The 27,231-nt window shown below is 38.2% G+C and overlaps 2 protein-coding genes across 2 annotated transcripts; both read right to left on the bottom strand.

Annotated features, from left to right (window-relative positions):
• Positions 1–10,811: 10,811 nt before the first annotated feature.
• tcap (titin-cap (telethonin)) lies at positions 10,812–12,250 on the bottom strand. Its single transcript, XM_022193587.2, has 2 exons — positions 11,907–12,250; positions 10,812–11,821 (listed from the first exon to the last, which is right to left on the bottom strand). Exons 1-2 carry the CDS (start codon positions 12,053–12,055, stop codon positions 11,431–11,433), a joined length of 540 nt encoding a protein of 179 aa, XP_022049279.1. The 5' UTR covers positions 12,056–12,250; the 3' UTR covers positions 10,812–11,430.
• Positions 12,251–19,349: 7,099 nt separating this feature from the next.
• mreg (melanoregulin) lies at positions 19,350–25,922 on the bottom strand. Its single transcript, XM_022193586.2, has 5 exons — positions 25,043–25,922; positions 24,779–24,941; positions 23,079–23,169; positions 22,842–23,005; positions 19,350–20,549 (listed from the first exon to the last, which is right to left on the bottom strand). The coding sequence occupies exons 1-5, from the start codon at positions 25,135–25,137 to the stop codon at positions 20,358–20,360; spliced, it is 705 nt and encodes a 234-aa protein (XP_022049278.1). The 5' UTR covers positions 25,138–25,922; the 3' UTR covers positions 19,350–20,357.
• Positions 25,923–27,231: the final 1,309 nt, after the last annotated feature.

The following is a 27,231-nucleotide window of genomic DNA, read 5'->3' as shown; positions in this document are numbered from 1 at the left end:
GTTCTCTGTAAACCCTAGAGATGGTTGTGCGTGAGAATCCCAGTAGATCAGCAGTTTGTGAAATACTCAGACCAGCTTGTCAGGCACCAACAACCATGCCACATTTAAAGTCATTTAAATCCTCTTTCTGCCCCATTCTGATGCTCAGTTTGAACTTCAGCAAGTTGTCTTGACCACATCTACATTTCTAAATGCATTGAGTTGCTGCCATGTGATTGACTGCTTAGCTGTTTGTGTCAGCAAGCAGTTGAACTGGTGTGACTAATACCCAAGTGGCCAGTGATTGTACATTAAGCCAAAATTTCAGAGATTTGTTAGGAAGCAGACCTTTTGTATAGAGAGATTCGGTCCAGTAGCTACAGAGAGAATGAATAAGAATTAAAGTTGACTTGTCTGATTAAAGCAGCAGGTTGTTAAAAAATACAGAAACTTTGCAGAAATCATCACCTGAGTTTCTTCCTTGCAGCGGCCATCTTGCCCTGGAGGTTAAACAGGAAACACGCCTCAAAAGCAGCTTTTTTATTTGTTCCCTGAGTGGGCGGGACCTCAGATGTGATTGGATGATAGATGTGTACTGACTGGCCTGTTTAAGCCAGAAAAGAAATGCTTGCAAGTTGTCAAAGTTTTCATTTAAGTTTTCTTCTCTTGCTATTTCTTTTCTTCCTTTTGGAGATTTGTTTAAAAATTGCAAATAAACAGCTTCCATAACAGTTTTTGCCAGCATGTTTGCCATTCTCAAGCATCACAAGGCTTCCTGCAACCCTCCCTGCAAAAAAATACTTATTTAAATATCCACTGTTTATAATAAAAAAATTCAAGCAACTTAAAGATGATTTGAGGATGGAATAACCCTGAACCAAGTTGGCCTACTCTGTCGGTGTTGTGTGCAAAGCAAAGTCAGGTGAAACTTACTGGAGGTTCTGGCAGGTAAAGTCCCAACAAAATACAATCCAGCCAGAGAGAAAACAGCCAGATAAATCCAAAAATTCTGGAGACAACTCAGAGACTAGCGGCACTGCAGGCAGGTGAACCGACAAACTGACAACAGGAGAAGTTGAATCCAGGTAAATGGGGACAGGTGGAAACAATCAGGAAATCACAGAGACAGCAGCGAGACAAAGAAGAACAACACAGAGGACAAGAAAACACAGCAGAAAAAAGAGGGACCTGACAGTGGATGTGACATTCAGACGGATCTGTGTTTGTCAAACACTGCTGGAGACTAACAACAGTGTTGACTTTGCTCCATTTGTGGTGTCAAAACACTTTAAAGATGGCTTCATAACCTTTATTAAGCTTGAAAATGTCCTGTGGTGAATGTTTTCAGTGTCTTACAGAATTTTTGTACTTTTTTGTAGTGCCTTTAGAAACATTTTGTATTTTCTGCAGCATCTTTATAGACTTTTTGGACTTTTTGTAGTGTCTTTATAGACTTTTTGTACTTTTTATAGTGTCTTTATAGGCAATTTGCATTTTTGCAGCATCTTAATGAACTTTTTGCATTTTTGTGTAGTATCTTTGTGAACTTTTTTGCATTTTTTGCAGCATCTTTGTAGTTTTTTTGCAGCATCTTAATGGACTTTTTGCATTTTTGTGAAGCATCTTTACAGACTTTGTACTTTCTTTGGTGTCTTTTTCGACTTTTTGTTATATTATTCTCCTTTTTGGACGTTTTACATCAACTCATCGCCTGCTCACAGGCTAAAAAATGTTCATAACTGGCACCTGAAATTGAATTTAAACCAGCAGAGCAAAGATGAGAATTCAGTTAAAGTTTCTGAACAGAGAATCACAGCGTGGAACAGATTCGGCATGAAAATGATTCCAGTAACAGCTCAAATGTCGCCATGCATCACTAATGATGCTAGTGGTTAATTACTGCAGGTTTGTCAGGGCTGCATTTCAATGAATCTTTGTGTGGTGGTGTGGATTTTATTACTGTATTAAGGTGCAAAGGTTAGGAAAAATGTGTCTGTTTGAGCATAGTTGTACTAAAATTGGACATTAGATGAGTTTCCGGTTCAGAATTTACTCATCTATCGGCCTGATAAGCTTATATCTGTAGCCTGATCAGCAGCTGTTTCAGTGTTTAAAGGGATTTGTTGTGTTTAGAAAGCTTGATAGAAAGAGATAATATCCTTGTCACACCTTAGATTGAGGTTAAAACTTATTTAAGATACAGCAAATATTCCAAATGCGTTCTCAACAGAACATCACTGGAAGTGTTTTATAAGCCATCGATTTGACCTTGATCCAATTTTAAATGACCTTTTCCAGTCATTTTGTTGCCCATGACTGTCTCCTGTTTCACTTTTAATTAGTGCTTTTGAAAATACAAATGTATCAGCATTTGATCAGAAGCCGAATTTTGCCTTTGTAGTTGTATTCCATGGAATTATTTGTTGAGTTTGTGTTTGCTATGGGTCCAAATGTAAAGTATCACAAAGTAGTGGGAGACCATAAAGACTGAGAAATATAGTATTTTATGTCAATAACATGAAATATATCATTATGTTCTATTATACTAAACTAAAAGATATTATTAAAAAGGCAAAAAAAGACAATTTTTTAGGATTTAAGGTGATTTGCCCTGTTTCTGATGTTTCCAAAACATATTTCTGGAATATGTTGTTTGAATGACGCTAGTGTTATTTTACAGGCAACAATGACAAGTGTCAGGGAACGTTCCTACAACATTGGCTAACGTTACCTCCAAATTGTTAGGATTTTCAAAGAAAATGTATTAATTCTAATTTCCAGTCATGTTTAAAAAATGAAAATATGAACAGAACTTTCTCAGAATGCTTTAGGATCAAAAATTCTAGCTGTGAATCAGATCAAGACTGACTAGATTTAGTGCTGCTGAAGTTTTGAAGCAATTAAATACAACATAATTAATGTTTACGTGGAATTACTGCAGCAGCAGAATCCAAAGATGATGAATACTGCAAAGCACTAACATGGACTGAAGTTGGGATAAAAGCCTGCAAATTTATTGTAACTTTCTTAAGACAATGCTAATTATTTTTCAGATGATATTAATTAATTTTATGGCACAAGAATGGCAGGTACATTTTGCAGTTTTTACCTAAATCTGCAACATCTTGCACTCCTGAATAAGTTGTGTGCCTTTCCATCTTCCTCCAGTTTCATTAGTGCATGTTTATCTGTGTATGTTCTTTAAAAACTCCACAGCAGGCAAAGAAATGACAATTAAGAGTTTGCAATCTATTTTTATAACATATACATCAAATAAGACACTAAACTCAGTGTCAGATCATGTGTGCGTGGATTTATGTTGTTGTTTCAAGTTGTAATCATTGCTCATTCACACGAGGTAGATAAAACCATCCAGTGTTCTGCTGCATATTATTTCAGGGCTGCTGGGACTGCAGGAGTCTGCAGCAGGTAAAAACCAACCACAGCAACACCCAGCCGACAGCCAATTAACACGGTCGGCTGTGATGTCATCGTGGCCTCCATGACAGCGTGATGAAGAGGCGACAGCAGCGAGCATCAGTGTGATGAGGAGGAGGCCAATTCTGTTTGTGATGATGGCAAACATTTGAGGAGACGAGCTAATCGGATGCTTTAGATCTGTGTAATGTTCCCTCTTTTGTTGTTTTAATAGTGAACAACAGTGCTGCAGAGAGGGATCGTTAATGTAGTCACCAAATATGACTCCTAATGGCACACCAGCAGGGAGAAAAGGCCCTTGAAAGATGATGATTCTACTAATGTTTGCCTTTTTCTCTCTTTTATATGTTATTCTAATTGTATACATTTTCTCATGTAAATAGCATTTTTATGTCTTCACATTGTTCAAGCTGCAGTGTCTATAAAAAGTGTTAACCCTGTTGCAAGTTTTCTACTTTTATGCTTTTCGACAATATATCATGGTCAGTTCACTAAACTTTTTTGACAAGAGTTTGCAAAAGAAAATCCTCTTCCATGTCAATTGAAAACAGATTTATACAAAGTAATGGCAATTAATCAATGATATAAAATGTAAAATAAGTGACCTAAGTGTTAGCCTGCTTCAAGTGAGCCTGAACATCTAGACGCTGCAATTTTACCTCATTCTGATTTGCAAAACTGTTCAAGCTTTGTCAGATTCCACAGGAATCATGAGTGAACAGAGCTTTTCAAGTCCAGGCACTAATTCTCAGTTGGACTGAGGTCTGTACTCTGACTTGGCCTCCAGAACTTTCACTTTGTTGTCTTTAAACCATTTCTGTGTAACTTTAGATTTTTGCTTCAGCTAATTGTCTTGATGGAAAACAAATCTTCTCCAAGTCTCAGTTCTCTTCAGACTGCATCAGGTTGTCCTCCAGGATTTCTTTAGACTTTGCTGCATTCATTTCACCCTCTACCTTTACAAGCCTTCAGGACCTGCTGCTGAGAAACGTCATGATGCTGCCACCTCCATGCTTCACATCATGATGCTGCCACCTCCATGCTTCACATCATGATGCTTCCACCTTCATGCTTCACGTCATGATGCTGCCGCCACCATGCTTCACATCATGATGCTTCCACCTCCATGCTTCACATCATGATGCTTCCACCTCCATGCTTCACGTCATGATGCTTCCACCTCCATGGCTCATATCATGATGCTTCCACCTCCATGGCTCATATCATGATGCTTCCACTTCCATGCTTCACATCATGATGCTTTCACCACCATGCTTCACATCATGATGCTTCCACCTCCATGCTTCACATCATGATGCTTCCACCACCATGCTTCACATCATGATTCTTCCACCACCATGCTTCACATCATGATGCTTCCACCTCCATGCTTCACGTCATGATGTTTCCACCACCATGCTTCACATCATGATGCTTCCACCTCCATGCTTCACGTCATGATGCTGCCACCACCATGCTTCACATCATGATGCTTCCACCACCATGCTTCACATCATGATGCTTCCACCTCCATGCTTCACATCATGATGCTTCCACCTCCATGCTTCACGTCATGATGCTTCCACCTCCATGGCTCATATCATGATGCTTCCACCTCCATGGCTCATATCATGATGCTTCCACCTCCATGCTTCACATCATGATGCTTCCACCTCCATGCTTCACATCATGATGCTTCCACCACCATGCTTCACATCATGATGCTTCCACCACCATGCTTCACATCATGATGCTTCCACCTCCATGCTTCACGTCATGATGCTTCCACCACCATGCTTCACATCATGATGCTTCCACCTTCATGCTTCACGTCATGATGCTGCCACCACCATGCTTCACATCATGATGCTTCCACCACCATGCTTCACGTCATGATGCTTCCACCTCCATGCTTCACGTCATGATGCTTCCACCTCCATGGCTCATATCATGATGCTTCCACCTCCATGGCTCATATCATGATGCTTTCACCACCATGCTTCACATCACGATGCTTCCACCTCCATGCTTCACATCACGATGCTTCCACCACCATGCTTCACATCATGATGCTTCCACCACCATGCTTCACATCATGATGCTTCCACCTCCATGCTTCACGTCATGATGCTTCCACCACCATGCTTCACATCATGATGCTTCCACCTCCATGCTTCACGTCATGATGCTGCCACCACCATGCTTCACATCATGATGCTTCCACCTCCAGCTTCATGTCATGATGCTGCCACCACTATGCTTCACAGTGGGGATGGCGTGTTTGTGATGACGTTCAGTGTTTGGTGTTCACCAAACACAGCATTTAGTTTGATGGTAAAAGCTCCATTTTGGTCTCCTCAGACCAAAGAACCTTCTTCCAGTTGATTTCAGAGTCTCCACATGTCTTCTGGTGAACTCTAGTCCAGATTTAATCTGAGGTTTTTTCAACAGTGTCTTTCTCTTTGTCTCCCATAAAGCTTTGACTGGTGAAGAACAGACAACAGTTGTTGTGTGAACTCTCTCTCAATCTCAGCTGCTGAAGCTTTGGAACTCCTTCAGAGGAGTCATAGGTGTCTTGGTGGTGTCTCTCACTTGTCTCTTTCTTCTCAGTCTCTCAGTTTTTGAGGACGTCCTGCTCTAGTCAGATTTACTCATGTTCCATCTTTCTTCCATTTCTTAATGATGGTTTTAACTGGACTCCAAGAGATATTCAGTAACTTGGAAATTTTCTTGCATCATCTCCTGACTCTTTTTAGTAATTTTTTTTTTTTTTAATCTCCGTGGTGTAGTTCTATCCATTAGTTCTGATCCACCAGTGACTGGACCTTTCCAATACAGGAGTCTTTATACTACAATCACTGAGATACATTCACTGACCTCAGATGATTACCATTTCTTGGACTGTGTGACTTTTAGATGACTTTTAGTGACTTGTGTTGAATTAGGTGACTCTCTTTTGGAATTACTTATTTAGATTTTTAGATTTTTAATTAATTTATATTACTTTTTAGATATCTGTTTTTACTTTGACATGAACATCTCTATTTTTGTAAATTGTTGTAAAAGAAAAAAATTTAATTGACCACGATTCAGTGTTGGAAAGCAATAAATGGAGAAAACTACCAATATTATTTCACAACACTATAAATTACCTAGATTATCCAGTAGGGAGCAGCAGAAGCAGATATTTTAAGTCGGACAGAGCAGGGATCACAAGTAAGATGCATGTATGTCGTGACAAGCATTCCTTTTTCCTTACATTGCATACCACTGCTGGTATGTATAGTACATGGCAAAAGTGTGACGACACTCAGATCTACAGCTGTGATCTCATATTTACTGTCAATGCCTGCAGGTGACGACGATAAAGCAACAAAAACTGGTCAAAAAGTGTGTGAAAAAATAAGTTTTCCCTTCACTTTCAGGTTTGACAAGGCTCTACAGTGTGACTCAGTTTTCAGCTTTACATTAACTTGCATGCAGTGGTTGTTGAGACAGCTGAGGGATAGGAAAGAATTTCAGAATCAATTCACAGGATTTGCATGGGGCAACACGCGCCATTGCAATATTCACATTCCTTGGCATCCACTGGAAATAGTTTCCGGCGTTTGGAGGTTCAGTTGGAGTTTTAAACCCGGACTGTGCTGTGACAGTTCAGGGTGGGGAGCTCGGTGCTTCGGCAGCGGCCTGGGAGGGTAATTTTAAAGATAGGGCGTGAAGGCAGCACGCCCAAATCTCTGATAAAACACCAGGATTAAGGGCTCAGATGTGAAGAGCGTGCCGATACGCCTGTCTCTCCACTGTCTCCAGGGCGATGCCAATGTTTACCCAGCTATTAATATCAGACCACGCGCATCGCCTATCACAAGTGAGAACGACGAGGGAGAGTGAAGGGAACAATGAGTCAGAAGGGTTAAAGAGACAAATATATCCAGAGGAGGGATTTTCATTAGATGGAGGGCAGCTGATGGCAGAAGTAATGATTGATAAGTTAGACTGAGTAAACTGTAGATGAATGGAGACGAATGGGTCCACTTCAGCTCTGCAGGATACCAGGGAACAGTGTGTTCTGTGGAGAGCAAATACAGGAGGTGCAACATGAAAGATAAATGAAGGGTGAAGTGGGGTTCACAGTTATTTATGGCAGATTTATCTTCTTCCTTTTAACGTCTCCATTCATTTATCTTCCTCAGTCTGTTCTTTTTTCCGTTCATTGTCACCTCCTATCCTTGTTTAGACTGTAACAGTGGTTGCTGCACTACAGTATAGAACAGAAGTAAGTACACCCCTGTCAGAATGATGTCTCCTCTCAGTGATTACTGAAGCTGAACGGTGGCACATTTAATCTTATAAACAATCACAAACAAATACATTTAATATACTAGAGTGAAAATACAGGCCCCTAAGAAGAAACTCAGTGAAATAAAAGTCCACTCGTGGTGTCCATTTGGCTTATCTGCTTTAACATATGGTCAGCATGTCTTCATCATGGCTCCACGTGGAAAAGAACTGAACAGAGGAGCTGAAAAATCATATTATGAGGCTTGGAAAGATGGAAAAAGATACAATTAAAAAAGAACAATTAAAAAAAAATCGGGGAATCACAGCTGCAGCACTAATCAAGAGATATATACGGAGCCATAGTACCACTAATTATGGCTCCTCCTAAAATAACTCTACAGACAGGGAATTACTTCAACAATAAAGCTCTGAAAAACAACAAGGGGAAGTACTTCAGAGGGGCTATCAATGAAAATCAAAGCTTCAGAAAATCAACTTCTATGGACCGTATCCAAGAACAAAAACTCTTGCTTGCAGTTTAGAGGAAAATTACAAAATGATGCTTTGATAAAGGACACAAAGAGAAGCCTGATGAATGTTAGGAGCTCATTGTTTGGTCAGATGAGACCAGAATAAATTTGTTCAGCTCAGAGGCAGTCCACATGTTTGGTGTGAATCTGACCAGGACTACCACAGTGAATGCAAAGTCCTGACAGTGAAGAACGGAGGTGGGAGTGTGATGATATGGGGCTATGAGTGCAAAATATGTTGGAGAGACACATTTATAGATGGAAAAAAACAAAATACACTGTAAGAATATCACTCCCAGTCTGCAGAAACTTGATGAAGGGGAGTATTCCAGCATGAGAACCATCCAAAGCACAAAATCACTCAAGTTACTAAAGAAGAAACGTCCAAACTACAACCTGGACAAGTACAAGTCCTGACTTGAATCCAACAGAACATCTTTGGGGTGTTTAAAAGAGAAAGACGGAGCGATACAAGACAACATAAAGCAGCTGAAATAATAGAATGTCTCTGCAGAAACTTGCTTTCAAGTCTGTCATCGCTCATCTGCCTCTGTGTACTGTTTCTTATTTTCTTTTCCATTTACAAAGTTGTTCTCAGCCTCCAGTCGGTCAGTGGTTGCTGTTGATGCATGACTGTGAAAATGATTTGTCTATTTACAGTAAAAGCAACACTTCTGTGTGACCTTATTTAATAGAAATCTCTGCCTTTCTCTGTTTTTCCAAAGCATTTGAGGAACTTAAGCTACTATTGTACATGAATAAGTTAAAATCTAATTAACAGACCCGGTTAAACTATTCATTTTGGTGCTGGCTAAAACCTCTTTAAGGAGAAAGGACACACCACGGATTCCTCTATGAAGAAAAAATCTATTGATATCCAATGATCTTCTCCCCCAAACCCAGTAACCTCAGGCAGCTGCAGCTAAGCTCAGCTGTTATTGTTGTTGGTCCAAATCCTTTAGTGTGTCATAAAGCCTCTTTTACTCCTGCAAAAAAAAAAAAAAAAAGACTTTTTTTTTTTTACATTCAAAGAAATCTCTTTTTTGAAACAATTTAGTGCAATTGCACAGATGTGCACTGGTAAAATCACAAAAAAATACATGAAGCTGTAAATAATGTCAGCATCAAATTTGCATTAAAAATATTACTACTATTATTTTTATTTATTTATTTATTTATTTATTCATCCATTTTTACTAATTTGTGCTTTGACAGCATTTGGTTGGAAATTTCAAAATTATTTTGCTGTAGTTTAAATCAGCCAAAATATCATTATTTCACAGATATTTGCTGTTTTTTAAAAGAAAAATCATTCACATTAACAACTGGAAAATGGTAAATAATTTTTCAAATGTTAATATAACCAGATAATGTCAAGTTAAAACATATTAAAAGAGAATAGATTTGCAAATAGTAATTTGTTCTTTTGCTGTGTGACTAAAATTATGCTGTTTTACTGCAGTTAAATCAGATAAAAGTATTCTTATTTTATAAAGAATATCAATTGAAAGCAAACTAATGCATATAAAGGACAGCAATAAGGTAAATGTTGTTAAGTTATGGAAAACATCCAGTAAAATTATAGAAATAAGTATTCATTTACAAGTTCTAAAATAAAACACACAGGCTAGAACTGTTAATAGTTATAAACTTTATTTCAGACTCCATTGGTCCATTAAAAAAAAAAAAAAAAAAACAACACAGAAAACATTACAACACTAAAAAACATACAAACACTTCATCCAATGTTTCCACAAACTGGATGTATACCTTGTGCTACTCCTTATAGGCTCAATTAAAGACAAAATAAGCTCATTTTGTGACACATTCAAACGACAAATAAAATTATACATAACCTTCCTAATCACAGCATGCATAGTGAGAACATTTCGATTCACAAATATCTGGCTAGCACTGGTCCACCTGGGAAGTCTCAACAGGATCCTGAAAGCATCATTATAAGCCACCTGAAGCCTCCTTAGCTTTGCCCTGCTATAGCTACACCAAAGGTAGGCAGTATAAAGTGGCGTACAATATGCTCTAAAGAGAGCAACTTTAACATTCTCAGAGCAACTGCCAAATTTCCGACACAACATGTTGGCCTGCGCATATAGTTTGCAGCACTGACGCTGAATATCATCATCATCACATAAATCGTCCCTGATAATGTGACCCAGGTACCTGACCTTGTGCACAACACTAAGCGCTTGGCTGCCCAAATAAAACAAAGGAAAATGTAACCTCTGGTCTTGTTTTGCTTTAACAATCATCAAACATGGACTTAATAAAGTCCATGTTTGTGTTTTTACAACAATAAAATGCTTTGCCTGTAACCTAGCAATGTCTAACTGTATTTAATTCTGCTAAAATATCCTTCTTGTACAGATTTTTGCCTCTATTTTCAATAGTTTCAATAATTTTTGAAAAACAGAATATTCCATCATTTTAATAGTTCTTTTGAACTCGTCCTGCCAGATTTTCACATTTTTTATTGCTTTTGTTATTTGTTTATTGCAAGTTCATAAAAGATAATTAATAGATATTTTGTGTTGCATTTTGCAAAGAAAATGAGAGAGGCAGCGATGACTTCAATGAGTTTAATTTTTATTAGTAAAAATAATAAATATCTAGGACAAGAGCAACAACAACAAAACATTTCAGCATCAGTGCACACGATTTAAATTCATTTACAATCTCTCGGCTGCTACAGCATCGTCTCCTCTATGTGATATAAATGCGAGCAGATCAGTTATTACAGTAAACAATCAGCTTATTGGTTTTCCTACGAGTCCTTCCTGATTGGAGCTCATGTTTTATGTACAGCTGCAGTGATCCTGCCAGAGCATTCTGTTCTCTCCACACCGATCCGGACTGGCAGGAGCTTCTGGAGATGTTTCCGACCCGTCGACCCCTCAGCTTTCACCTTTCACCTTCCTCTTTCCATCCTTAGCTACACTCAGCAATCAATCGCCATCTGTCAGCACATTTAAGGACACTTTCATCTACCTCACGAGGACATTTTGCACAAAAAATGGTGCACCAGATTGCCAGACGGCCTTCAAATAACCATTTTTCTGATACCAAAAAGTGATTCAGAGCTCCAATTATTTCTATATACATCTGTGATCTTTCCTTCCCATCTGTCATCCTCTCCCTCTAACTTCCCCTCTTCTTCTTCTTCTTCTGTATTTCTTGTGCCTTTTCACCCCCTCTGGGCCTCCTGGGACATGGAGCGACCGAGGGCTTTGGGCGCTTTGGCGAACTCCATGAGGACAGGTTTGACTGGCGGCAGGTCCCTGGTGATCTCGTCCACGGTCCTCTTGCTGGGGCAGACGCCGTCCGGAATGGGGAAGGCCTGGAGGTCTTCCTCGGTGTGGGGGGCTCCGCGGCCCAGCCGGACGCCCAGCTCGGCCGGGACGAAGATGGGCAGAGGGAGGGTGTTCCTCTTGGGCAGCAGCTGGTGCTCCCTCACCCCTCTCTCCACGGTGCCCACCCGGAAGACTCCGGAGGGGCAGGACTGGACCAGGGGCCGGGCCTGCCACTGCCGGGTCAGGGTCTCCCGGCGAGACTGGTCGTTCATGCTCATGGTCTGTCTGTGAAGGGCAGAGAGAAGGAGAACATGAGAAGATGTAGATAAGATTCTCAGATGTTCTGTCATGCTAGAGGTGGGTGTAGTACCTGTCCTGAGGCTGGGTCTTGAGGCTGATGCTGTGCCAGTCGGCGCTGTAGCTCTCCCTCTGAGCTTTATTCTCCTCCCGGACGCTGCAGCTCAGCTCAGCTCCCACCACCACTCCATTCCTCTTCTCCATCACGCTGCAGATGGGCATCTTCTGGCTTTCAGGTGGGTGTTCCGTGATGCTTCAGCTGGCTCTGTCTCTAGCTTGTGCCTCTGTCTGGCCGTCTACGCCGGAGCTGGAGACTTTTATAGATGCTCTGCTGCTATTTCTGACCCATGTTGTCACTCTACAATCAGCGAGCACCGACATCCGACACCGAGACCGAGACCGACGTGTCTCGTTCCCGGACAACTGGAGGAGGAGGCTTCAGGGTAATTGGGAAGGAAAATCCCCCAGATTCTCAAAGTGTACGTCCAGTAACCTCCGTAATCTCCCCGGCCCAACACTTTCCACTTTAGAGGAGGGGGAAGAGTCACCGAGGGAGATTATGTAAACATGTAGATGACAAGTTTGGTCTTAAGGGAGGAATCTTAATAAGATTTAGGTCTTGATAAACACGAGGCTGCGAGTGAGGCCTTCACTAATGTGGAAAGAAAGAGATGCAGCTGTTTTCCAAACGGTGTAAAAAAGCAACAAAAAACAAAAACAAAAACAAAAAACAAGGGAAATGTAATTTACATAGAATTACAACTTTATACCTTCAGAAAATGTCTCTTAAATATAGTAAAATTCCAATAATACAATACAAATATTATGTAAAGTACACAATTTAACTGTACATAAAATGGTTTGTTTTGTTGGTGCACATAAAATGACTAACTTGTATCTAACAAATATGAGAACATCAGTTAAAGGGCTAATGTCCAACATTGTTCTTTACAACAGCACAATGTCCTTTTTTGCAATATCCAATATCAAGCAAATTAGTGTTCACAGACATTTAATCCTCATGAAAAAAGAATAATTATTGCACTGTTGTCTGCAAGTTTGTTATTCACAGTATAACATAACTTGCAAATGAAATTTTAAAAATGCTTTGATTTTTATTTTACATTTACAATAACAAGAAAATAAAATCAGTAAGAGACAGAAATGAAAAAAAGGTCCGTTTTTTCATTTTCTGAGACCGGAAGTGGTCATCATCAAGTGTGGAGCCAAACAGAGTACAGTACGAAGACTGTATAGAATTTTTTCCGTTAATTTTCATGGTCAAAATGAGAGATCAGGTGGCCGATCTTAAAATAAATCAATATTGATTTTTTATAGAGCCTTAAAGTTTTGCAAAGCCAGGGGGCGGGGCTACTTGATTGACAGTCCGGTCTGGAACGACCTTAGACCATAGACTGAATATAAAGATGGACGTAGTATCTGGCTCCAAAAATGAAGCCCACCCGGAAGTGTCAAAAACTTGAAATATCACGCCGTCCTCTAGGGTTGGCTCCAAAAAGCTTTTGCTCCATAGACCCCAGTTCATTTTTGGAAAAAATAAAATTTGATAGACTGATTTTCTACAGCTCAGGATTTTTTTCCTGTTAGTTTTCATGGTCAAAATGAGAGATCAGGTGGCCAATCTTAAAATAAATCAATACTGAATTTTAGATAAATCGTTAAAGTTGGCGTAGCCAGGGGGCGTGGCTATACTTGATAGAAAGTCTTGTCTGGAATGAGTGACAGATCCTTTTATTCCGAAAGCAGCAACAGAAGCTTCTGCAGTAAAATGTGGGCGGGATAAGAGTCTTCACTCTCAGTCTGGCCCGCCCATAGACTGGTCCTGCCCCTAGTTGCTCTCCGGTCCAGCCTGTTTGATGACGCTTTTTACGTCACTGGCTCCAAAAAAATCCAAAATGGCCACCAGGAAGTAGCAAAATCCTGGCTTCATTTTCTCGGAGTTGAAACCAACGGGTGACGTCACGGTTACTTCACGCCTGCCTTTGACTGTATATAAAGATACAGTCTATGGGAATGACAGGTCCTATAGAGGAGGCATCAGAGACCCTGCTCTCCTTGTTTGGATTAATTCTGATATAATAACTGTTGGTTTATTTGTTGGTGGAGCAGCAGAACCTTCTCCACAAACAGTTTTTCTGCCCGTTGGCTTGATTAAACCAGTTTTCTACCTTCAGCTGGTTCTACCAGCAGACACTGAAAGGACTCTGATAGTTCGGTAAGTGTTTATTTTCTTATCGGTGCTGCTTTTAAGGCACTTTATATGCAGCTTTAGTGTCAGATATAATGTGTGCCATCCACTCTAGATGTTGGAGTTTATTTCTGTGTGTGCTGACCAGGGAAGAAAGATGACATCCAGTAAATATTAGCTTTAATGTTAGCAATGCTAACCGAGCTAGCTGCTCAGTCGTAGCCTGATTAGCACCTTTCACACAGATGGCAAAACTACACAAGCAAAGAGAAAAAACAATGATAAAACTATGATTAAAACTCAAAAGCATTTACAAAAGATTTAACACGGTAATAAAATATGTTGTGTTCAGGGGATGGAGGGAGTTTATTGAAGTTTTCTTGGGCTCACACAGTAAATCACTTAAAATAGAAACTCGATATTCAGTCCAAGGAAACTACAGAACAACAGAAGAACCAACAATATCTCCTGTTTTCTCCTTTAATGAGTCAACTCTTCTGGTGCTTTCAGACAAAATAACTACAGACTCTTCCCAACCTGCTCAACCTCTTGGTACAGGACCTCACCACACGGCTCAAGAAGGTTTCCTTCTCATTTCTTCTCTGAAGCTCACCTTCTCCTGCTCAAACTACTGACAAATGATATAAAATAAAATGGGTCACTACTATCGTTTGGACATAGAAAGTATTGGAACTAATGCTTGCTTGTTCACTCTGTTCCAACAGCTCACCTTTTCCTTCCATACTGACAGCAGTAATCCCCTCATCACTGGCTCTGCCTCTGACACTAAATCACATTTTTAAAATGGTCAAAATTCTCAGAACAAATCTCCCCTTTTTCAAAACCATCAGGTCAGTTTCATGAATGTAGAGCTGAATCATCTCGCATCTCAGGACACTTCTCATATAGAGCAGGTCTACACCAGACTCTTCATTATATTCATTCTAATAATATTCAAACATCAGACCGGCCCAAGGGGATTTGTCCCGGTCCTCCCGATTAGCCACCCCGGGCCTGGTTAATAATAACCTAGACACAAAAAGGGTTATTTTGTTGTATTTTACAGATATATATTCTGTCAGAAAATAATCTGTATTTTTTGTGGTAATTGTCATTTTGTACATATACAGTCAGGACAGATGTCACTCAGAGACATAAAGTGAAAAGCCGGAGCACTTTATGGAGCCACTTTATTATCATCTGCAGCTTTGTTTTAAAATCCATATTAAAGTTCAGAGGGAGTTTATAGAACAGCTGGGCCTCCTGACAGCATCAGAGCTGCTCATTAGATGCCACCACGGTGTGCTGCTTCTTCCCCAGTGATTCATTACTTCAGTGACAGAACTCAGGTTACCGACTGGACGGCTCTCTGCTGGTGTGATGTTACTGCAGATCCTCCTGTCGGTGACTCATTCATCCACAACTGGTCCTGAGATCATCACAGATCACATATCACTCACACAGCATCGGGAATAATAGGAGAAAAAATAAATTACTGCCTAGGAAATAATGATTATTATCTGTGTTTGTCATATCAAGAGACTTTGTAAAATACAGGAAATAACCTTTTTTGTTGACAAATCCGCTGTAAAAGTAGAAAAAAGTAAAAGAAAAGCATAAACATCTGACGGCAAGGATGTACGGAAAATTATAAATGCTTCATTTTTAAAAAATGTGAAGAGTTTATCGGAGAGATTTTAAAGAAAATCTGAACAAAAACATTTTAAAATATACATTTCGATCTTTTAAAAATGTTAAAGTGAACATCATTTTTTTTAAAAATTTCTTTCAAGCTAAATAAATATATCTTTGAATTGATAGAGATATATGGTAGATTATATTTCTATGAAATAATATTTTTTTTAAAAGATAGCAACTTAAAGTCAGAGCAAACAAAATAAAAGTAAGCTAAGACATGATAAATTAAAATAAAACAAAAATAAAGATAAGATATAAAAAATTAAATACGACAAAATAAAATAAAACTAAATAAAATAATATAAAATAAAAATGAAAATAAAATAAAATTTATTTAGCTTGTATATAGGTATAATATATATGTAATTTAATGTAATTTTCTGTAAACTGTTGGGCAGCTTTTGTGTTACCGTTGTTTGTTACTGCTGTTCTTTTCCTGTTCTGTGTATTTAAGGAAACAGGTTAAAGCTATTCTCACTTCGCCTGTCACTTACTTTACTTTTCTTTCAGCAGCTTCTCAGCAGATTAACGCTGCATTTGTGAGATCGCTCGGAGTCTCACGGAGAAAAGGCCGTTACGACATCCTGACAGCCACAGAGGACATTTCAGAAACTACACTTATAAGTCAGAGAGCAAAGTCCTTCAGCGTCAGGATCATCGACATTGAAAATACAAATCTGTCTTCGTTATCTTACAGGTTTACTTTCTGTACTTGTCTCGGGATTTGTGTTTGTTGACATAAAGTATTGTCATTTATCATAATTTCACAAATATTTCCATTTCTTTAATAAGTTAAAAAGGTCATTTTGTGATAATTAACAGAAAAAGAAGCATTGATTCCATAATATATCTATTGTAAGATTACAATATTGTGAATTTATATCAAATGTGAAATAGCTTTAAATTGTCTGACCTAAAATACTAATTTCTTGTACTTTCACAAAAATTATTTTAATTTATTGATGAATTTATGAAATATTTATATTAGGAAATAAATATCTAAAATGAGGTGTGGATAGTGACAATTAACAACTCCATAACTGTAGAAAAAAATATTTATCTTTTCAGGAATTTTTTTTTAACAATAAATACATTTGCAAATTAATTTAGCAAATATTTAGTTTTTATTCTATACATTTAACTGCTATGTTTAAGTTTAACACTGTAAGTGTGTTTGTATAATTAGACATAATTAATGAACATTTTCAGAGAAGGAAGTTTCATTTCTGTAATTTTACATAGATTTATTTATTAAATGAGACATAAGTACTCTATAATAATTATGAAATATAATCACTAATATATACATCATCATTTTAATTATTATTATCATCATTATTTTATTTATTTTATCATTTTATAAAAGTTCAGTTTAGTCTGTGATATACAGATTATTTCTGTCAAATAGCTGTAAAAATATTGCTATTTTTTGTTGAATATTATACAATAAAAATATTTAAATTTTGGTCAGATGTTCAAAACTGATTTAAATACTGAACTAATAATAATTAAAATATATATGTCATTATTATCATTATTGTCATTACTCTTAATAATAATAATAATAATAATAATAATTTTGGCAATTTTGTTGTCATTCCATATGCAATTAGGCTTCACCAAACATTAAATAATCCAAAAATCTGCAACGTCATGCATGCTAATTTGAGGCTAGTAATTGTATTGCAGTTAAAGAAATTTATCATATTTTTTTAGATGCTTCTTTCCATTATTTTACAGCATTTTTTTGGCACCACAGCTTCAGGAATATTTAATTTTTTCTTTATCAGTGCATTTCCATTCAAAGCCACAGCATAGAACACAGAGTGAAGTTTTCTATCTTGAAGAACATCCACAGACTCTGGCTTCCCCTGGACATGAGCCGGCCTTCCCTCCGTGGTGTTTGGGGTGACTCATGCTATGCTGATGGAAGCCAAGGCTGTGTGAAGGTGAGCGCCGATGAGGTGACAGCGATCGTCCCTCCAGCAGGACCTGGCTCGGCCCAGAGGAACTTTATGTTGCGTAACGTCGAAGCCACAGCTGCTGCAAAGTGACATTTCAATGAGCCGTCAGCCGGGAAGAGGCAGCGAGTGGGAAGGAGGAGAAAGAAAGCCTGTCAGGAGGACGTAAATATGGTAAAATATTGGGAGAGGAGAGTTGAAGGAGCTTAGAATAATAAAAAATCTGAATAAAAACTGACAGCCAGAATACTGTCAGGGTCAAAAAGTGTAAATATGGTGAAAATAATGATAGAAAATAATGACATTTTAGCTCATTTAAAGGCAGTAACACACTGTTGCCAAAAACAAATTTAAATTTGCAGCAAAATACAGATGTTTGGTGTTAGTTGCAGTTTTAGCTGTTTTCTTTTAATAGTTAACATGTAAATGAATGCTTGCTTTTTTATCTGGAATTTAACAGAACAGGAATAATCTGTAAAATAACAGTTGAAATTTTATTTTCTACTTTTAAATCCTTAATATACATAATTTTTCTTACACTCTTTTTTATTTTTGCTAATTTAAAAACAGATACAAATAGAATAATTTTAGTCAAATGTTCAAAACTGTTTAAAAAATACTGGCAAATGTCTGTAAAATACAGTAAAATGGGGTGGTTTTATGCTCCTATAATGCAAAAAAGAAATTGTAAATTTTGCAAATGTTTCTGTGATTTTTCTAGTTGTCTGTTACTTAACAAAACTATGAAAATCTTTAAAACAACAGTTTAAAAAAATTTTTTTTTTTGATTTTGATACAGAAAAAAAAGTGTAATTTTACATTTACATGTTCAAAACTATTAAAACAAAAAAACATAATTTTCTATTGTAAAATTATAATTCTTATGGTCAGGTGGTTAATAACAGTTAAATGATTATTATAATGTTTTTTTCAAACAACAAATATCCATCAAATTATGGATTTTTGTTTCTTGTTTTTGTTTTTTGGTCATTTCAATACATTTAAATGTTCAAAACTGTTAAAACAAACAAAAAATGCTATAAAATTAAAATAATTCTTTAGTCGCATTAAAATTTGTACAAAAACAAGTGTTTTTTTTACAGTTAGAATATGGAGTATTTTTTAAGTTTTTTCTGTAATTTTAATAATCATCTTTAACATTAAAAAATAACACAAAATAATCATAATAGTTTATTTTTTTACCTTTTTTCTGATGTAGCCTACTGATTTTTCCAAATAAAAAACTGTAAAATTATATTTTTGTTGACTTAAACACAGTAAAAAAAAAAAAAACTACAATTTTACAGTTTAATGTTAAATGCTCTCCAAAAACCTAAATTATAAAATTATGATAATTTGATACATGATTTTTTTGGTCATCTGAATAAAGTTGAAATAGCATAATTTTACAGTCAAATGTTTGAACATTTATAAAGCTACAGATATTTGATTTTGGCATTATTTACAGTTGTAGCTTCTTATTATTTTTACTGTCAGCATGTGCATTAATGTCTTCTTTGTTGTGAATTGAATAGATTTTATTCTGTAATTTAACAAAACAGCAATTTGTTGCAAAAATTACAATTTAAGCTACATTTTTTCCCGCTATGTTTGAGCACTTTTAGCCCAAAAACTGAAGATAAAATCATTCAGACTAGCCGGAAACAAAGTGCTTTATTAACATTTAGGAGGATCTGAGGAAAAGTGAACTTCGTGCTGAGCCCTGGACATCATTTCTCTTCATATCTGCACGCCGGCGTCGAGTGATTGCAGCTATTTGTGTGCCTCCATCAGGCTGTTCTAACATGTGCAGTGTGCCTCTTACATAACGACAACAACAACAACAAACAGCTGATCACCAAAAGCACCGTCACCACCAGCCATGTTGCAACCCGGTCTGCTCCCAGAGGGACGCTGAGCCGCCGGACAGGCTGCACCAGAACAGGATTAGTGGAGCAGAGCCACGAGAACACATCCGCCGGGCCACGTGAAGGAGCCAGAACATCCCCAAAGTCCGTTTTTAAATAAAACCTGCTCCTGTGCCAAAGCAATCTTAAATTCAACACTGCAGAAGTTTGCTTCACAGACGCTCGTTTATTCCATGTCAGCTGTGTAATTTTAGCATCACTTCTTCACACGCAGCAGCAACACGTGACAAAAAAAAAAAAACCCTTCAGGCCGGGACTTTATTTCAACATCGCACACAAACTTCCACAAACATGCGCAAAACTTTCACATTTTCCAGAAAATCTCTCCTCGCCCGAAAAGTCAACTCAGCCACGACCGGTTTAAAGGCTCGACATACTGATTCTTCTTCTTTTTTTTTTGGGTAAATGCAGATTTGAAAACGACACAAACACTTTGCTATTTATTCACTACGGATCGTGTGATCGAATGAGGCTGATAATCACAGGACGAAAATAAAAAGAGGCCCCGCTCAGGAGAACATCTGAACCCTGGAGGTTTGCAGCGGACGAACAATGAACAAGGATCTGGAAACCCAATGAACCCCTTTTGGATTTGAAACCAGAGGAAACAGGAAAGACTGAAGCTGCGGGGAGGAAAAGGAGAAAGTTGGAGCATCTACAGGTGCCTGGAGGCGGCAGAGCGACTGCTGCCTCCTGCCTGCCGCCTGGTGTCGCTGCAGGAGCTACAATCAGTCAGTCATGTTCCCGTCGTCTCTCTCGCTCTCGTCGCCTCCTCCGTTCATGGCCTCCACCCGGGCCAGCAGCAGCGGCAGGTTGATGGCCAGGCCCGGCGTGTCCTCGTCCGAGTCGTCCCTCGGAGGGTAAAAACGCTTCGCCTTCGCCAAGAAGTCTTCAGCGATGTCGAGGTACAGGAGGCGATCCTTTGGAGATCAGAGAGGAGGAAGTCAGAATGCAGGCAAACTACTAGACTGAAAACAATCCTTTGAGAGAGGAAAGAAAAGGAAATTGGAGCCGCAGTTTAATGACTTGGCAGGGAAAACATAAAAGGGTAAAAAGAAAAGCTAATCTGGGTTTGTGAAATGAAGGACTGGAAGAGGAAACAGGAAAATAAACACGGCAGGAAGAGTACTAAAAGGTTCAAAACAAAAAGCAGGTAGAACATAATACCATTTAGTCTTTTTTTTGGCACATATCTACCCTGAAAGTAGCACGAAAGATCAGTTTTGTCAGTAATCGTAGAAAGAATGGCACTAAGTAGATGTGAATAGTAGCTGTAAAGGATAAAAAGAACCTGGAAAAAATGAAAAGGTTGCCATGAAAAACACATTTAAAAAAAGGTGGAATTCTGTTCTTTTCAAAAACTGTAAAACAAAACAAAAAAACCCCCCAATGTTATGTAAATTACTGCTTTTTAACATTATTTTACTGGATATTAACTGTAAAACAATTTATTGAGAAACAGAAAAAATTTAACTTTCAACTTTCATTTTTTACAGTGCACAATGAAAATAAATCACATTTGACTGTAATAATTATCAATAATAACTTGCCATCGTTTGGTCCTTAATATTATTTTTTTCAAATATCTGCACACACGTTTTAGAAAAACAAATTTCTAAAAACACTGATTTCAAATTTGAACATGATGTTCAGTTGTAGCATGTAAATGTAATGGTTGTAATTATATTTTTAATAAGTTTGCGTAAAATGAGGTTTCGTTGTTGTTGTTGATTTCTATACATATGAGATCAGAGAGAAGTAAGTCAGAATATCAACATTAAAGGAGAACTAATTCTTACTTTTGCACCATAAAGTGCAACTGAATGAACTAAAAACAACCCTTTGAAGTGAAAAAAGAATGGCGCTGCCTAAACGACCCTGAAGTTACATCTAGAGATATGTAAGTGCAAACGTGATTGTACTGTAAAAACAAATTCAGTTAAAAACTATGAAAATCCACTAACTGCAAAAATGATTACAATAACAGCAAATATGTAAAATAATGATATTTTAACCAAATTTAAATACAGTAAAACTGTAACTTAATGGTCTCCGATGGTAAAAGAACAAATTACCATTTGTAATTTATGATGTTATTTATAGTATTTGTATACACATTTGGTCCGATGATTTAGGGTAGTTATCTATAATGTGTCAAAACAAGAAAAAACTTCAAAATAGCTTCTTTTTAACTCTTAAAACTCTAAAATCTTAATATACAGAAATCTTCTTTCAAACAACAAATATCTGTAAAATAACGTACTTTTTTACATTTACATACAGCAAATATAGGATAATTTTACAGTCAAAAGTTCAAAACTGTAAAGTCAAATGAATCTGAATATTTGAAAATTAGATTACAGAATTATCATTTACAGTCAACATTTAAATTAAAGCTTTTTGGCAATTTTAATAGTTACTATCTGTAATTTAACACATCTACAAAAATGTGTAAAATAATAGCTGAACGTTTTTTAAACCATTTTTAAATCTTTAATATACTATTTTTTTTCTTTCCAGTAACATCAATATTACTAAAATAATGATACATTTTGTTGATTAAACTGCTGTAAAAATCATGGAATTTTACAGTTAAATGCTGTAAAAGAACTACCGCTTGTAAATCAGTTATCTACAGTTTTTACTGTTTATACAGTTAATCTGTAATATGAGAACTGGGGAAATCTGTAAAATAGCAGTAAACTGTTTTTTTATGTCTAACTGTACAGTTAAAGCACATTTCTTGCACTGTGTTTGAGCATGTTTAGCGAAAAAGAAGAGAAAATTGCAAAAAACAAAACAAAACAAAGCAAAACACAGATTTGCTTCTTTTTTCCTATTTTTTTTAACCTATGACCCCTTTAGATTTATTCTGTGAAGCTCATATGGAACCACTGGATATAAAAGCACCACAACCAGCTTTTCAGATTAATCCGTTTCATCCAAGTTGAAGAATATTTCATTGTGGAGGCAAAACTCACGCAAATAAATGCCATTCAGTGTTTGTAAGTGGAGTCTAGCAGCTGTGGTGATCTATTATTATACGACCTTTCAGGGCCAAATTTGTCACTTGCACCTTTCGGCCTGTAAACTCTGCTTCACGGGGCATCTGTTCGACCCTGAACTGCAGGTCAGATGGTGAAATGTGCTATTTCTGGGTACAGTTCAGGGTTCAAGGCTGCTGCAGCTGCCCCTGACACTCCCCTCCTCACCAGGATGAACAGATATCTCTCCGGCGGCGGCTCTCTGCTGCTGAAGAGGGACGTCTCCGAGTGCAGCTCCTGCAGCATGGCGCGAGCTGCCGTGGCGTTACGCATCCGGTCATGCGAGGTGCCGGCGGACACGTTCAGCAGGGCGTCAGCCTCGGCCATGAAGCCTGGAAGAGACGGAGAGCAACGTCACCGTCTGAAGTTCACAACCGGTCGGACGTCTGACCCGCCCGGACTCACCTAAGTTCTCCAGGATGGTCTTCCATTTGTCTCGGACTTCTCGCCGCGTGTCTCTCATGGCCTCGATGTCGACGCTCAGACGACGATAACCCTGAATTAGAAAAAGGAGCTTTAACCTTCTGAACCCACGTTTTTACTCACTGTGGGCTGCAACTGTATGGAAACAGAACAAACATGACTAAAAGTAGAAAGGATTCACAACCGTCTTATGTGCAGTTAGAATGCCATAAATCATTTTTAAAAAATGTATGAAATAAAGTTAGATTTTTTTGATTATTCATAAACAGAAAAAACTTGGACTCAGCATTTTAACCATTTTGCCCCCAGGTGATAGCAAAACTGGAGAAAAAAGTAGTGCCTCTAGGTACAATAGATACTGTCTAACTTGTGTCTTTATCTGCTAAACACTGCCTGCAGTTCAGTCGAAAAAAAAAACCTTTGTTTTTGTCACATGACTGTTGGTCACAAAAAGCTTCACAGCTGCACCAAAAACAGCAGATTTTTCAGTTTGTGGAATCTGGTTATCCCAAACTGACAAAGAGACAGATATTTTACTGTTTTAGAGCCATGCTGCCTTTTTTTTATTCCATTTTCCTCACAATCTTTCCTCTTTGCTCCATAGAAACACTTCCTGCAGTGCAGCCGGAAAAAAAAGCTCAGTTTTTGTCACATGACTGTCGGTCACAAGTGAGTCAAAAAAAAAAAAAGATCCAGAGTTGCACCAAAAATAGCAGAATTTTATTTTATTTTTTATTTTTTTGTAGAATCTGGTTAATCCAAACTGACAAAGAGATGGATATTTTACTATTTACATTTTTACAAATATGGCGTTTTCCCCACTGCTCTGCACATAAAAAAAGATGTTTCACCGTGCTGGTTGCATCTTCCCCAACTTGGTCCTCTGTTTACTGTTTTTGAGCCATGCTGCATTTTTTAAAATTTTATTCTGTTTTCCTCACAAGCTTTCCTCTTTGCTCTATGGAGACACTGCCTGCAGTGCAGCCGACAAAAAATCTCTCAATTTTTGCTACATGACTGTTGGTCACAAGTGAGTCACTAAAAGCTGCACAGGTGTGCCAAAAACAGCAGAATTTTAGATTTTTTTTTGCAGAATCATCTTTGCATGAATGACGTATTTTTGGGGAATTTTTCAACTAAAAGATGTAGAATAAAGAGATTTGGATGAAATACCATGCCTTTACACTGGACTTAAACTTTTTAAAAACCATTCTGTTTACAGTAAATAACAGCAATTTTGCACCATTTCTTAAAAAAGCATCAATCAATTTGCACCTTTATTGTACCTATCAGCAATTTTGGCACCTTATTTCATCAACCAGCATGATTGGCACATTTATTGTCAGCTTAAATGTACTTAATTTTCCTGACAGCTGCATATCACAAATAATCTGTTCAAGAAGCTTCACAAAGTTGAAAATCAGACATTTTTTTTCCCTGTTTTTACAGTTTCTGGCTCTGATAAATAGTGTGGTTTTGCTTTAAAGAGACGTTCGGGGTATTATCGTATTCTTTTCATTCATAAAACTTCCTGCTGTGTTCTTGCTGGATAATCTGACCAATGACGACTACCTTATTCAACATCACACCTCTTATGTCATCATCTCTGTGCATCACTTGGTGTTACCCGTCAGTGCATGTAACTGATTTCCACCTTAAGCTTTTTCCACATCCAGACATACCGTGGATCCCATGCGGGTCTTGTTTCTGGCCTGCAGCAGCTGGTAAAGCGCCCGGTCGTCCTCCCTCTCCGAGTGGCTGGGGTCTCCCGGTGTGCTCCACAGGTTGGTCTCTTCATCCCGACGCTTCTGGACCTCGCGGTTAAAATACTCCAGAGGGTCCTGACTGAGTGGACGACCAACAAAGACAGTTATGACACATTTATACATCAGTTACAGGCATTTTCTGCAAGTTCTACACATTGTGGTGCACTGAAAGCGTCTTACGGTACTAAAGGCTGCTTCTCGTCCTCATCGTCTTCGTCACCGACGCAGCAGCAGCAGCAGAACTGCAGACAGAACTTCTTGAAGCCTGAACCCATCTGTTAAGGTGTTAGCGTCAGATAATCCAGAATGAAGGTGTGTTTTTGGGTTCTTCGGATGATCTTCAAATGATGCCGTCTTCAATGAGATTCTTTCGAGATGGGACCCGATTCACAGCCCGTATTTCAAGAAAGATTTGGTTAAACTGATCGGCGAGAGAAACAAAAGTTGCAAAAAGTGACTTTCAGCTTCCCATTTTCCTCTCAGTGTCCAGCAGAGGTTCGTCCTCCAGGGCCTGTCCAGGTAGAGAACCTCAGAAGAATCTGGAGCTTCTCCTCAGCTGTACATGGAGGACAATGAAGGCAGTGAACCGAACGCTTTCTCATCGATTTTAAAAAAAACACATCTTCACACGCCCATCGCCTCAGAAGACAGTCACAGCACAATCATGTGAGCTGCTCTTACCCATGTTTTAAGTATTGTGTTTAGCCCCCAGGACAACATCTCCTTGATATAACAGAGTCTAATTAGAAAGCCCGTACCCAATCCACCGTGGCTGTATTGATTGAAGGATTATTTCATTTCATTCTGCGGTTATTGTGGTGACTGAAGTGTGAATCTGTATTAATGTGGGAACAGGAATCTTCAGAAGCTTCATGTTTGTCTCTGAGGGACAAGTCTGCTGAATCATTGTGAAAGTATGGCATGACATGACGTGGCCTCCAGCAGCTAGCTTAGCTCTAAGAGCTCAGTTGTAGCTTTCTTCTGCAGCAGTATGGCCGTTACGCATGTGACCAAGAGTCACAGGGTCTTATTGTTCATGACATAAACACTCCCATGATTCAATGCAGGAAAATACAAGTGTAGAAACTATTGTGGACTGTTAACTAAGAGTCATTCAGTGTGGCTGAGTCAGTGGAGGGGAAAAAGAAAAAAAAAAAAAGGTTTTACAACAAAAAAATTATACAACTGGAGCACACTCAAATGAAATACCAGTTAAATGTCAAACAATTTGTTCAAGGAGCTTCACAAAGCTGAAAACCCAACATTTTTTTTTCTGTTTTTACAGTTTCTGGCTCTGATAAATGGAGCTTATATCTAAGCTCAGCAGATGAACAATCAAAAATAAACTACTTTAGGAACACTACACTGAAAACGCAGACTCCAGAGTTGAAACTTGATGCAACAAAAGTGAATACAGCTGTGATCACTAACACGCAAGTTAGAAAACCGAAAATCACTGAAACCTAACTGAGCCCACCTTCGATTTCTAATTGTCAAAAATGTGTAAACATGTTCCTGAAACAAGATGTGAACAGAAGAATTTTCATCTGTTTGGACAAGGCGTGAACTAACAGTGACGTCACCCGTTGGTTTCAACGTTGAGAAAATGAAGCCCGGATTTTGCTACTTCCTGGTCGACATTTTGAATTTTTTGGAGTCAGTGACGTAAAAAGCGTCATCAAACAGGCTGGACCGGAGAGCAACTAGGGGCAGGATCAGTCTATGGGACTGTCAATCAAGTATAGCCACGCCCCCTGGCTCCACCAACTTTAGCGATTTATTTAAAATTCAGTATTGATTTATTTTAAGATCGGCCACCTGATCTCTCATTTTGACCATGAAAACTAACGGGAAAAAAATCCTGAGCTGTAGAAAATCAGTCTATCAAATTTTATTTTTTCCAAAAATGAATTGGGGTCTATGGAGAAAAAGCTTTTTGGAGCCAACCCTAGTGGATGGCGTGATATTGCAAGTTTTTGACACTTCTGGGCGGGCTTCATTTTTGGAGCCAGATGCTACGTTCATCTTTATATACAGTCTATGGTTTGGACCAATGGGCTATATCTATCTTCATGGCTCCACGTGGACAAGAATTGCCAGAAGAATCGGATTGTGAGACTTCACAAAGATGCGAGACAATCAACTAAAAATCAAAAGAAACACAGTTGTAGCAGTAGGTACAAAAGGAGCCGTAGTACCACTAATCATGGCTGCAGTGGCCACCCTCTTACAATGACGCCACAGACAGTGAAATATTTTCACAATCCAGCTGTGAAAAACAGACAGCAGCTGCTTCAGACTTATCAGAAGGTACAGAAAGAATCATAGAGCCACTAATCATGGCTGCAGTATCCATCCTCCTAAAACAA

Source organism: Acanthochromis polyacanthus, chromosome 21, assembly GCF_021347895.1.
Source record: "Acanthochromis polyacanthus isolate Apoly-LR-REF ecotype Palm Island chromosome 21, KAUST_Apoly_ChrSc, whole genome shotgun sequence".
NCBI lineage: Eukaryota > Metazoa > Chordata > Actinopteri > Pomacentridae > Acanthochromis > Acanthochromis polyacanthus.
Note: the sequence above shows the minus strand (reverse complement) of the source record. Positions and strands in the feature narration are given on the sequence as shown.

Excerpts from the sequence above, each read along its gene's own strand:
- mreg (XM_022193586.2), bottom strand. The coding sequence starts at position 25,137 with ATGGGTTCAGGCTTCAAGAAGTTCTGTCTGCAGTTCTGCTGCTGCTGC. Across the intron at positions 23,170-24,778 it reads AGACCCGCATGGGATCCACG|GGTTATCGTCGTCTGAGCGT; the intron begins GTATGTCTGGAT and ends TTTCTAATTCAG. Across the intron at positions 20,550-22,841 it reads AGAGATATCTGTTCATCCTG|GATCGCCTCCTGTACCTCGA; the intron begins GTGAGGAGGGGA and ends TGATCTCCAAAG.
- tcap (XM_022193587.2), bottom strand. The coding sequence starts at position 12,055 with ATGCCCATCTGCAGCGTGATGGAGAAGAGGAATGGAGTGGTGGTGGGA. Across the intron at positions 11,822-11,906 it reads AAGACCCAGCCTCAGGACAG|ACAGACCATGAGCATGAACG; the intron begins GTACTACACCCA and ends TGCCCTTCACAG.